Genomic DNA, 12,833 nt, shown 5'->3' on the forward strand with positions numbered 1-12,833 from the left:
TGCTATAGCCACCTTGGCTATTTAATCTTACCTGACAATGATTTTTCAAAATAAAAGATCCTGTCTTATTGGGAAGTTAATCTTAGTGTATTAACTTACTCAAAGAATTTTTTTTTTTTGAGACAGGGTCTCATTATGTAGCTCAGGCTGGCCTTGAATTTGAGCTCCTCCTGCCCCACTACCTCCCCCCAAGTGCTGGAATTATAGTTGTGCACCACCACACCCAGCTCAAAGAACGTTTTTAAAAAGTAATATACGAAATACCTCAACCAGGAGCTGTTCTGGGTTTGACAGGGTTGGCCTCTGCTGTTGTTTAAAGGTTATGGAGGCGGAGCAGACTAAGACGAGGAGTGAGCTGGTGCACAAGGAGACTGCAGCCAGGTACAATGCCGCCATAGGCCGCATGCGGCAGCTGGAGAAGAAGCTCAAGCGAGCTATCAACAAGTCCAAGTAAGTCTGGGTGCAGCCTTCCTGGAGTGTGGGGTCACTCCCTTCTGCATCTTCTCCACCTTTTATGCACCATGCACTAAGGGACTGGCCCTGAGCAGACCACTGACATAGACCATGGGGCCTTACCAGGGCCCCCTGCCAGGTTCCCTTGCCCTCCAGTGTGACCCTAGAGCCAAAGGCAGAGATGCTGAGGGGTGAGCCACTTCAGATGTGACCCACTTGGGAGACACAGAAAGGGTATTTCAGAAGCAAACCATTATATGGCCCACAGGCTTGGCTTTGAGAAACTCAGGCTGTTCCTTTGGCAGTGTGGCTGACAGTGTGGACAAGGCCCTATCCCTCAGTTTACCTGTCAGCATAATGGGAATGAGTTGTTTTCACAATACATGTTCTCTCTGGTTCAAGAGCTGATAAAATGGCCTAACAGTGGTATAAATGGAGCTTTTCCCAAGCTCTTCTTATTATTGACCCTACATATTTTTACAAAGTAATGATCAACCACAGTGTGCTTGTCCTCTCTTGAAGACAAGCCCCTTGCTTCATTAGCAATTGCTGGGCCTCCAAGCAAAGTCCAATATGATGGCCTGGACTCAACAGCCAGGCAGACATGGACAGGAATGTGTGTGTTGGACTACTGCGTGCGTGCCTGTCCCTGGGAGGGTGGACACCAGTGCTGGCTGGGATGATCAGAACAGCTCGAAGATGGGCAGAGCCAAGACCCCCTCAGGTGAAAAGATCCACAAAGAAAAGCCTGGCCTCCTCTGACCTGTACTTACCCCATGTCCCCCATTTTTCTCCTGGGCTTGTCCACTTTGATTTCTGTCCACTCTGTTCCAGCATACATGTGTACATCCATGTACAGAATAACATCTAACATTTGCATTGCCCTTGCTTTGGATATGTGTATGGAATATTGTGGGGCAGAGGGCTGCAGTAGAGAGCACAGCCGTCCACATGGCAACACCCCTGGGAGCTGGGGGAGGAGTCTTCGGGACAGCTCCCTCTGTTTGGTGTGGATAGGATGGGCCTTTTCTCAAATGCCCCTGATCTCCACTGCCCACTCCTGCCTACTCGTTCATCACTAACCTGGGAAGAAAACAAAATTCCTATGGCCTTACTTTGCAAACTCCTGGAAGAATATAGGAACAGGTCTTGCCTATAGGATAGGAGGCAAATGTGTGCATTGCATGGATTGACTCCCAGGCCTCCTCCAGGCCCACTCCACATCTCCACCATTGCTACTTCTTTTGCCTAAACATCTTCCATTTGTTCTCATGCCCACTCCCACTATCCACACCTGTGCAGGCTCCTCTTGGTCACTTGAGAGGGCCTATTGCCCCCTCTCTTCCCAAGTTGAGGTTTTCCTTACCCACCAAGAGGGTCCTGCAATGTCTTTGTCACCATCTGGCTTCTGAGGATGCAGGACTCAGCTTCCTGGAGGGTGAACCATCAGGAGTAAAGCATTGACCACTCTAGTGCTTAGGCACCAAAGCTCAAAAAAGAGCAGGGCTCCCTGGGCTGACCCAGAATGTGGGGGAGTGGGAGAAAGTTAACATTCCTTATCCTTTCCTTTGCCTATAACCTGGTTGGGTTTGCTGACTGTCTAATACCTTCAGCCCTGGCCACAGTCCAGCAGGACTATGAGACCACTGCTCATGGTGACCCTGCTATGCCCAGCAAGGAGTTGGCCTCATCAGGAGAGGTGGATAATTCCCCAGCCCCTGTCTGTTCTTTATCTTTGGGCAGCAGATCCAGACCACCTTCACTGCTGGGCACACCTATGTGACCTTCAGCAGCCTCCCCACAGAGGAATGTGAACCAGGTTCAGGAGCCCCATCTTGTGATGCGCCTCCTGTCATCAAGGCCCTGAGTGAGCCCAGCAGCTCTGTCTGATGTCTGTGTCAGTCAGACCCTGGGGTTACAGCATTACCTTCCTGACAACGGCATTGTCAGAGTTCATTAAATCTTGGAAAGACGACCTGCCAGCGGCAGCTAATGCTACAATATGCTACAATATGCTATGATACTGTCTTGGGTAATATATTGGGATATCATTATTCTTACCATTTTCCTTCCTGTGTTCTGCAGGCCTTATTTTGAACTCAAAGGAAAGTACTACGTGCAGCTTGAGGTATGTTTGGCCTTGGATTGTTCACTGATGGTTTTTTCCTGCAAAGCCCCATTTTTATGTGGTAGCAGACTTTCAAATGACCTATGTGAAAAGGGAGAGTGAAGAAGGCACTGAGTTTTCAGACCTCAAAATGGCCTTGGTTTGGTCTTCCATGGTGTTTGAAGCTAGCTGCTGTTCACTGTTTTCTACTGTCCAGTGGTTCTCACAGTGGGCTCCTAGGAGACGTGCTAGAAATGCATATTCCCAGGCCTCACCCTACACCTGCAAATCAGAACCTCTTGGGGGCAGGGCCTATAATGAGTTGTAACCTGCTCCCCAGGATTTATATACAAGCTTGGGAACCACTGTACTGGTGACCAAGTGGCTAGGCTATGGGACTTGCCCATTGCTCTTCTGTCACTTGGATGGGAGGCAGGGTGTGTGTGTGTGGTGACTTTCTGTCTGGTAAATGGGTAGATGTTCTAAGAGTAATCAGGTCCTTCCTGAGTCACATCTTGGGAAATTCTCTAAGGCAGAAAATGAATCTATCATTCAAAAAGCATCTCTAGGCCAGCAGGAGCAGCTTGTTACTTGCTGAGCCTCTCATCTTCCTGACCAGCAACTGAAGAAGACAGTGGATGATCTACAGACCAAACTGACCCTGGCAAAAGGAGAGTACAAGACAGCCCTGAAGAACCTGGAGAGGATCTCAGATGAGATTCACGAGAGGCGGCGCTCCAGTGCCATGGGGCCGCGGGGCTGCGGTGTGGGGGCCGAGGGCAGCAGCACCTCTGTAGAGGACCTGTCGGGGAGCAAGCCTGAGCCAGATGCTGTTTCTGGTGAGTCAGACAAGTGCAGAATCACACAACTTGTGTGGAAGCTCTGCTTCCAGAGCTGTCTTCTCCCAGGGTCCCCATCCTCTCTGCCCATCACTGAAGGACTTCAGAGTTGGGCAGTCCTACAGGCTGCTTCTGGTGGCTTCCCATGTTTTGTGGAACACTGTTCATTAAGATGCTAACTGGATGTTACTCAAAGTCAAGATTCTGTGGTCAAATAAGTTTGGGAAATGTTATACCTTCACTTTGCTCTGAGAGTCAAAGGTTCTGAGAAGTCCTGAAGGAGAGTTAAATGGTCTAAGAATAGGGACTTTGCAATCAGATTTGACTTAAATCTTGGCCTTCACATCATTATCTGTGCATGACATGTTTCTTTGGCTGTAAGAAGGGAAGTATGATAGTGTGGTTAACATTACATGAAGTGACATCTGACAGCCAGCAAGCACTCAGCAAGTGATGGCTCTCACTGGTGTCTGACCATGCAGTCCTCTTCTTTCAAGGGCTACCCCCTGGAAAATGGATAGTGTGACTTAGCTTCTATTACATGAAGCAAGAAAAACCCTTCATCACTGTCTCTGAGTACTTCATTGCTTTTCCTTTCCTGGGGAATAATTCCTGTTGGCTCGTTCCCAGGCTCTCAGGAATTCTGTAAGTCCATTAATGTTTAAGTGCCAGGTCCTAGGGAAATAGAACTAAACAATGACTATGTGTGAATTACTTCTGATTAATGTAGATTTATGAAGCTCAGATAGGTCAGTAACTTGACAAAGCTACACAGTAAGCAGTGGAGTTAGGATTTGAATTCAGGTCCGAGCCCATTTTCTGTCCCCAACATTTTAGTACTTATCATTTATAACAATACTCTACGGAATGCTGCAAGGCCACTTTTAAAGATGAGGGAAGAGTGAAGGGCAATGGGAAAGATGTTAAGAAGGAAAACCAGCTAAATGCTGAAGAGGTTCTGAAAGCATGGGATTAACATGTCTCTGGGCCTTGACTACTCTGGCCTATACACTAAGTAAGGCACAAGCCAGAGAGCACTGTTAAAGGATTTGGTTATTTATAGCAAATAGTGATGTACATAGGCTCCAAGGATGTCTTGAGATCAGAAGTTACCTGAAGAAAACAAAGGTCCTGCCTGGTAGATACTCCATACAGGGCTGTTTCTCCTAGGAGCTCTTGCTATTTTTGCCCAAGGAGGAAGACCTTAACTCTTCTTTGGGAGACTGGCTTTGTGTTTGGGCACATTACAAAAGACCAGTGGCTCTTCTTGTGTACAGGTGTATCTATTTGGGGTCTGAGGTGTAGAAGAGGTCTATCTACAGCTGAATTTATTTTTTTGAGGTGCTGGGATCTAACCAAATGCCTCACACACACTAAACAAGTGCTCTACTACTGAGATACACCCCCCAGTCACCTTCCATCTTTAGGCAGTGTCTGGTGACTCTCATGTCTAGAGCAGAGCTTAAGGTTACTGCAAGAACACTGGCTATCCATGGGATCTCAGCTGCTTTCCCTTCATGCTGCCCAAGAGGCTATCAGACAGGCTCAAGAAGATTAAAGTCTTTTCAGATGGCCGCACAGCAGAGGTCCTGCAGTCTCAATGCTGTGTCTAGCTGCCTGCCAGTACAGTGCACATTTGCAGGTGTTTAAGGAATTAGTTTACTATCTGGCACACCCCATGTAACTGGTGCTCTCTCTCATCCTAGTGGCCTCAGAGGCCTTTGAAGATGACAACTGTAGCAACTTTGTGTCTGAAGATGACTCGGAAACCCAGTCTGTGTCCAGCTTTAGTTCAGGACCAACAAGCCCGTCTGAGATGCCTGACCAGTTCCCTGCAGTTGCAAGGCCCGGCAGCCTGGATCTGCCCAGCCCTGTGTCCCTATCAGAATTTGGGATGATGTTCCCAGTGTTGGGCCCTCGAAGTGAATGCAGTGGGGCCTCCTCCCCTGAATGTGAGATAGAACGAGGTGAGTTGTAGCCCTCTCGCCCTATCCCAGGTGACTCATTGATTTTGCTAACCAACCTGTGTACCTGTTCCATAACTTTGCCAAGCTTTGGAGTGCCCAGGCTGCATTACTGAGTCTCTAAGAATGTGCTGATGGTGCTGATCACCGGGGACTCCTGGCTCTTCCCCACCAGCTTTGATCAAGGAGAGCCTAGGTTCTGTCTCTCTCCTTAGAACAGTCCCCTTGGCAAGCACCTGCTAGAAGTTTCCTAGTTACAAGATGAAAATGACAAATCTTATCTCTAATGATAAGGACTATATAAAACACTGGGAGGAATAGAAACAGTAGGCCATTACGTGCTAGAAAACCCTTGTGATATGCATGATGAGCAACACCAAGAATTCCAAAGGCTGAGCTGGCTGATTGGTTTGTGCCTAAGTAACTCTTAGAACTGTAGATACCCACTTGGTGGTAACCTTTGTATCTCTACAGGAGACAGGGCAGAAGGAGCAGAGAATAAAACAAGTGACAAAGCTAACAACAATCGAGGTCTCAACAACAGCAGTGGCACTGGTGGCAGGAGTAAGAGCCAAAGTAACACCTCCTCTGACGGCCAAGTGTTGGAGACCCAGATGAAGCACCTCTCCCTCCAGTGCTCAAAGGGAAGAGACGGAATTATTGCTGACATAAAAATGGTGCAGATTGGCTGATCCATCCAGGACTATGGCCCATGTGCAAATCAGTTTATATACCAAACTCAGAACATTGTGCCAATGATCATTTAACATATGCCAACTCTTAAACATTTACTCTAAACTGCATTAACCAAGTTTCAGTGACCTTGACGGGGTAAAGAATTTCCCTCTGGTAAGAACTCTTGGGCTGGTATGTTTTTCAGAGCAGAGTCGTTGCAGGCAGGCTGTGAGCAGTATCACAGACTTTGTGGGACATTCCTTGTAACGGCGTTGTAGAAGCAATAACTAGTTCCTATGAAAGAACCGAGCCAGGAAGAGGGCTGGAAGGTTAGCCAAACTGGGGGCCACAGCCTGCATCTCTTTCACTTTTTTACCCTCAGTCTCTGGCAACTGAGGTGTTTTCCCCAGCACATCCCAGGACACCTAAAAGTTCAAGTATTCAGAGCACATTTTTTTTGACCTAGTGAAGGTTTAAAAAAAAAATGCAAGAACACAATTCATTTTCATCACCTCTGGTATTCAGAGGGGGCTTTTTAAAAAGCATGTATGCTGAGACACCCATTAAAACCATTTCCTAGGAAGGCTACCATGAACTGCACTTTTTGGGGTGGGAAAGGTGAATGCCAGTGTGGGGATAGGGGGTTGAGGGTAGCAGGGATGTAGCATAGAAGGGAATTTGTGGCTGTGGGGGAGAAAGTTCTATAGCATAACCTTCTCCTACCAGGCAAGGGGATTTTTTCTGAGAAGTGCATGTAAGGAATGGTTGCCGTTGTTTTATCTAGATTGACAAGGTGTTAATTTCCCTGTAGGTTGTAACTTTTAAAATAAATGAAATTATTTAAGAGTTATGCTGCATCTAGTATTCATTAGAGGAAATTATCCTTAAAGCTAGGAAAGGGAGTAGGCATGTGTTGGCAAAGGCTGTTAAAATAGAAGCAATGGTGTCTGTTATGCTAATAGTAGTGTTAAGACTGCTTTTCTTTATGTATTTATGGTTATGCATTTTGAAAGCACTGTATTTTTTGTCCTGTTTTACGAATATTTAGCATTTCTAAAAGAAAGCAACCTCCCCATTTCATGTTGTGTATTGTCACAGCTTATACAATTAGTCATTTGGCTATCTCTTCATACTGTAGTGGTTTCTCCTTTTTTATTGACTGATAAAGTATCTTAATTACAAGGTTATTTTGTACTTGTCTTAATACCTTGAGTGTAATAACAAAAAAAAAAAAAAACACCTGCTTCAGAAAACTTTTTGTGACTTCAAATAAGAAATCCCCATGTTGTTGAAATCTGTTCTGGGCCTCTTTCTTGCCTTGTTAAAAGGAAGCACAGCGAAGTAGTCATTTTCTCTCATTTAAGCCCAAATATTAAGGCTTGAATTACAATTCCACCTTTGCTGCTACTGAAGCTGAGCAGTGAGGAGACACAATGGCAGGGGAGTACAGGTAAGGTGCTCCGTGGAGGAGGTTCTTGGCCTCACTGAACAGTGCAGTCTTCTAGGATAAAATCCTCCTGCCTGAGGCTCAAACCCAGAGAATGAGCTGATTGATTCTAAAGTGCTTTCGGGGTGAAGAATCAGATAGTTATTGGAAACGTTAAAGTGCTGGATTTTTAATGCATGCATTTCATATTAAGGTGTTCTATAGGAGAAAGTGCCAATAAACCATGAGGATTAAGATGTTTTTACCTAGGGCTGGAGGTGTGGCTCAAGTGGTACAGTGTCTGCCTAGCAAGCCCAAGGACCTGAGTTCAAAACCTAGTACCACCCAAAAAAAGTACTACCAAGTAAAACTTTTTTTCTTAATATTTCATCTTAAGAAGTTCACCTTTGTGAACCTTTCACTATGTTTAACAATAACAATACTAAACAATGTACTTGAACTCCAGTGACACTATTTTCAGGTCCACTCAATTCACATGTAAAATCTCCTTACACCATGGATTCTACCTCTAATGAAAGTCACTGAGACTTTTTTGAATTACTGTTAGGAAAAACTGTTCTCTGCAATTAAGTCACTGCTCATCAGTCACCCCCTTTGTAGAAAAGAGACACCATTTGAAAAGGCAGCCAAAATTGAGATGACTTAAAGTTCCTATGAGCAGTATTTCTCAAAGACACCTTACACAGTCTAATTTTCAGAGTGTGGCTTAAACTGTTACTGAGTGTTGTACCTTATATTACCTTTCAGAAGGCGAAGCATCAAAAGAACATTTCATTACTGATCAGAAATTTACTTTTAAAAAATTTTATTCATTTATTCACATGTGCATACATTGTTTGGGTCATTTCTCCCCCTTCCCCCTTCAGTTCCAGGCAGGTCCTATTCTGCCTTTATCACTAGTTTTGTTGAAGAAAAGAGACAAGCATAATAAGGAAGACAAAATGTTTTTGCTAGTTGAGTTGAGGATAGCTATACAGAAATATTCCTACCATTGCTTTCGTGTACACATGTTATGACCCATGTTGATTCATCTCTAACTGATGATCTCTACCCTGGTTAATAGTGCTCTCCCCTTGTCATGTGGTCCCAGTCCAACCACATTGCTGCATTTGCCCTAGATCTAAAGTCCGCATATGAGGGAGAACATACGATTTTTGGTCTTCTGAGTTTGGCTGACCTCATTCAGAATGATGTTCTCTAGTTCCATCCATTTACCTACAAATGGTAAGATTTCATTCTTTTTCATGGCTGAGTAAAATCCCATTGTGTATAAATACCTTTTTTAAAAAATTTTTATTCTATTCATATGTGCATACATTGTTTGGTCCATTTCTCCTCCCTTCCCCCCATCCCCTTCTTTTTCCCTCCCCCACTCCCGCTCCCTCCCTTACCCCTCACTACCAGGCAGAAACTATTTTGCCCTTATCTCTAATTTTGTTGAAGAGAGAGTATAAGCAATAATAGGAAGGACCAAGCATTTTTGCTAGTTGAGATAAGGATAGCTATACAAGGAGTTGACTTGCATTGCTTTCCTGCACATGTGTGCTGCCTTCTAAGTTAATTCTTCTCGAACTAGCCTTTTCTCTAGTTCCTGGTCCCCTTCTCCTATTGGCCTCAGTTGCTTTAAAATATCTGTTTTAGTTTCTCTGCATTGAGGGCAACAAATGCTATCTAGTTTTTTGGGTGTCTTACCTATCCTCATACTTTCCTTGTGTGTTCTTGCTTTATCATGTGATCAAAGTCCAATCCCCTTGTTGTGTTTGCCCTTGATCTAATGTCCACATGAGGGAGTACATACAATTTTTGGTCTTTTGGGCCAGGCTAACCTCACTCAGAATGATGTTCTCCAATTCCATCCATTTACCAGCGAATGATAACATTTCGTTCTTCTTCATGGCTGCATAAAATTCCATTGTGTATAGATACCACATTTTCTTAATCCATTCGTCAGTAGTGGGGCATCTTGGCTGTTTCCATTACTTGGCTATTGTGAATAGTGCCACAATAAACATGGGTATGCAGGTGTCTCTGGAGTAACCTGTGTCACAGTCTTTTGGGTATATCCCCAAGAGTGGTATTGCTGGATCAAATGGTAGATCTATGTTTAGCTTTTTAAGGAGCCTCCAAATTTTTTTCCAGAGTGGTTGTACCAGCTTGCATTCCCACCAGCAGTGGATTAGGGTTCCTTTTTCCCCGCATCCTTGCCAACACATGTTGGTGGTGTTTTTGATGATGGCTATTCTAATAGAGGTGAGGTGGAATCTAAGTGTGGTTTTGATTTGCATTTCCTTTATGACTAGAGATGGTGAGCATTTAGAAATTTACCTCTTAAAGTACTTGCAGAGAATGGGAGCAAGATGGATTCCACTCCCCCCCCCAACACACACCAGTACTGGAGACTGAATCCAGCACCTTGCACTTGACCACTTGAACCATATCCCCAAACCTTCTGTTTTTGAGAGCATCTGGCTAACTTTTGCCTGAGCTAACCTGGAACTCTTGGTCTGCCTCCCTAGTAATTAGGACTACAGGTATACACTAGCACACCTGACCTGGGATTTTTCTAACGTTGGCGCTTTCCTATGTTTTGAAGAAGACAAAGCCAATTTCTTCTTAGCCTTTTGGCAATGACTGAGTGAAGACAATAAAGCCTAGAAAATGAAGGTATAGTGCTACAGCCCTTGTTTGCGCACCGGGACTTGATACTAATCTGGTTTCTCATTTCCCATAAACCTGCCACCTGCTTGTCTCCTACACTAGAAAGGGAATGCACACAACTTTTGGCCCTGGCTCCCCTTTCCCATAATCCCTCCTCTCACATTTCTAGGATGAAGCAGCCTGGCTCCTGATAGTGCAGCCTTCTACCTTCTCTCTGCTATGTCTGAAATTTAATTATTCTCTCCTGGGAACTGCCTATTCTCTTGATTTCTTCACATACACCCCTCTTGGTATCTTGTAGTTCCTATTATCAGTCTTTGCAGTTACTGCTTCTAAAAATTTAGTATTTCCTCCAAAAAATCAGTTCCTAGCCATTTTAGTTCACATTTGACTTGACTTTTGAGGTAACCACAGTAAATTACACCACAGGGCTCCTTCTAGATTTGTATTTTTCTCAACAATTTTACTTTAAAAAGTATCTTCTCTGAATCTGAGCATCTGTGCCCATACTAAAATTAGAAACCTGAGTCATCCTCTATCTCCCTTTAGCAGTTCCTAACTAGTTTCTTTTCCATTTTGTATCTGTCCCATTGTTGTGATTTAGAACCTCAGAAGGGCCTGGGCAATTTCCCTGCTTGTCTCCAACTCACTGAATGCAGTTACCTTCCTTCCTACAATATAGGTCCCATGTGTGACTGTGTACTTTAATTATAGCCTGTTGCCCCTGGCTCTGGATAGAGGGCTGTGAATCTGGGGCAAGAACTTTAGTCCCTCAGGCTTGTTTCGTCAGTTGTTGAAAAGAAACAATAGTGCCTATACTTCATTCAGCCACTAGGAATATTAAAAAGAAAAACGGACATAGTAAATAATGGCTACTTTTTACAGTTTGCCTTTTGAAGTCGTAGCTTCAATGTTCAAGTTAAAATACAAATTCTTCAAATAAGTTTTTCTATTCTAGTCCAAATAATCTTTCTCTTATAATCTGTTAGCATTCAATTTGGAGCTCTGTTATAGAACTCAACACTACAATGTATTGTTCACATACAAGTCTTCTCTATTAGATTTGGATTAGGTATTATAATTCAGTTTGCATCCTGATCAGCTTTAGCCAGTTTAATCCACTTGAAATTAATATGCTAAAATTTAAAGTCCTAAGTATTCCAAGTGGAATCTCAATTTGCCAGTGAATTAAAAGAACAGATATTTTTGAAGCATACATTTTCATGTAAATAATCTGTTCTCTTTCACATGGAACACATTAAATGAAAGCTTAATAAGTCAAGTTAAGTTAAATATGCAATTTCCATAAGTACAAAGATTTTATTTCAATTAAAGACAGTAGAAATACAAAATAAAAGGTTTTGATAATTATAAAGTAGAGACAATGAAAATCCCACCCTATTTTTCAGACTTTTAAAATCCAGTTCTGATTTTTATGTAAACAGCTGGGAATTTCTATGACACTAGTTCTTGACAATTTACTTTTTCTGACTACTGTATAACCCCATCACTACTTTCTTCACACTGAATTATAAAGCAGTTTAAAAAGACTGTATGAGCAAAACTGTAATGTCTTCAATGTCTCACATTACTACTTTCACCAACCTGATTAAAAAAAATTAAAATTGGAACAGCAAATATATCTCAGTTCTCTCTACACTTCAATGCAAGATATGTATCTCATCTTGACGACCTTCCTTTTTTTTCTAGGTGTGACTGGGGTTTGAAATCAGAGCATCATGCTTGCAAAGCAGGCTCTCTATTGCTTGAGTCACATCTCCAGTCCATCTGAACTGTTTGTCTAGGTTGGCCTTGTTGAACCAAGATCCGCCTGATCTCAGCCTCCCAAGTAGCTAGGATTATAGGCATATGCCACAGGCACCTGGCTCAACAACCTTCATTCTTAAGCATGAACATCTTCATGCTAAGATAACTGTAATTCTTAAAGCTTTATTTTTTCATAATCAGGACAATAAAACATTTAAAGTCATAAATAATGCAAAATTAAATTTATAGTGACCCAATTCATTGGTAATTAGTTGCCCCAGATGTACAGTGGTGTCAACACAAGCAGGTTTAACTTACAACATGCTCTGTAAAAAAGGGAACACAATGTAAGTATTTCAGGATATTAAAATAGCCTGCTATTCCTCTCAATGAGTCTATGGCCCTCACCTCCCTCATCTAGTCTCAGTTCCCTTCTAGCAAAGGCATCTCACAGTGATGTCTGAGTCTAATCTCTAATTGTATGCACTTTTTTATACAAAGTGGCCCCTAAATGCAAGCCAACTCTATATACACAAAACCAATGTAAACAGTACTTCTAAGTAATTAAGATAATTCTGAGTATATATAACTCTTACCAAACACTGACAAGCACCAGATTCCACTTAACATGGTTTTAGATTTAATTCCATTCTGACTGTTGTGTTTCTCATCCTGAAGATTTGTGTGGTCATTTGAAGAGGTGATGTTTGGTAAGTATAAAATCCAGTCCTTGCTGAGATCTCTTCATCACTGAAGTTGTGTGGTCTTGATGGGGATAATACTATTAAAGTCCAAGAAAAAAGGTCCTTCTTGTTTAGGCAGAAAAGTACTGGGAATGATATTGAAGATCCCAGCAGGTATAGTTTCTAATTCCAGATAGCAAAATCCACATCTATATTCAGAGAAAAAGAGAATAAGCTTTA

General features: G+C 43.0%; 2 protein-coding genes across 3 annotated transcripts in view; one reads left to right on the forward strand and one right to left on the reverse strand.

Moving 5' to 3' along the window:
- The window catches only part of Sh3bp5 (SH3 domain binding protein 5), a 65,985-nt gene extending 58,765 nt beyond the window's left edge, over positions 1-7,220 (forward strand). Inside the window, exons 5-9 of the mRNA XM_020173085.2 lie at positions 320-450; positions 2,539-2,581; positions 3,180-3,399; positions 5,106-5,366; positions 5,838-7,220. Of these exons, the coding sequence (XP_020028674.2) occupies positions 320-450; positions 2,539-2,581; positions 3,180-3,399; positions 5,106-5,366; positions 5,838-6,055 (873 nt within the window). The 3' untranslated portion in view covers positions 6,056-7,220. The remainder of the gene's footprint in view (positions 1-319; positions 451-2,538; positions 2,582-3,179; positions 3,400-5,105; positions 5,367-5,837) is intronic.
- Positions 7,221-8,273: 1,053 nt separating this feature from the next.
- Positions 8,274-12,833, reverse strand: part of Capn7 (calpain 7) — a 42,434-nt gene continuing 37,874 nt past the window's right edge. For both annotated transcript variants that reach the window (XM_074043873.1, XM_020173082.2), the window contains one exon: positions 8,274-12,802. In XM_074043873.1, coding sequence (XP_073899974.1) covers positions 12,658-12,802 — 145 coding nt within the window. In that variant the 3' untranslated portion in view covers positions 8,274-12,657. The remainder of the gene's footprint in view (positions 12,803-12,833) is intronic.

Source organism: Castor canadensis, chromosome 10, assembly GCF_047511655.1.
Source record: "Castor canadensis chromosome 10, mCasCan1.hap1v2, whole genome shotgun sequence".
Lineage (NCBI taxonomy): Eukaryota > Metazoa > Chordata > Mammalia > Rodentia > Castoridae > Castor > Castor canadensis.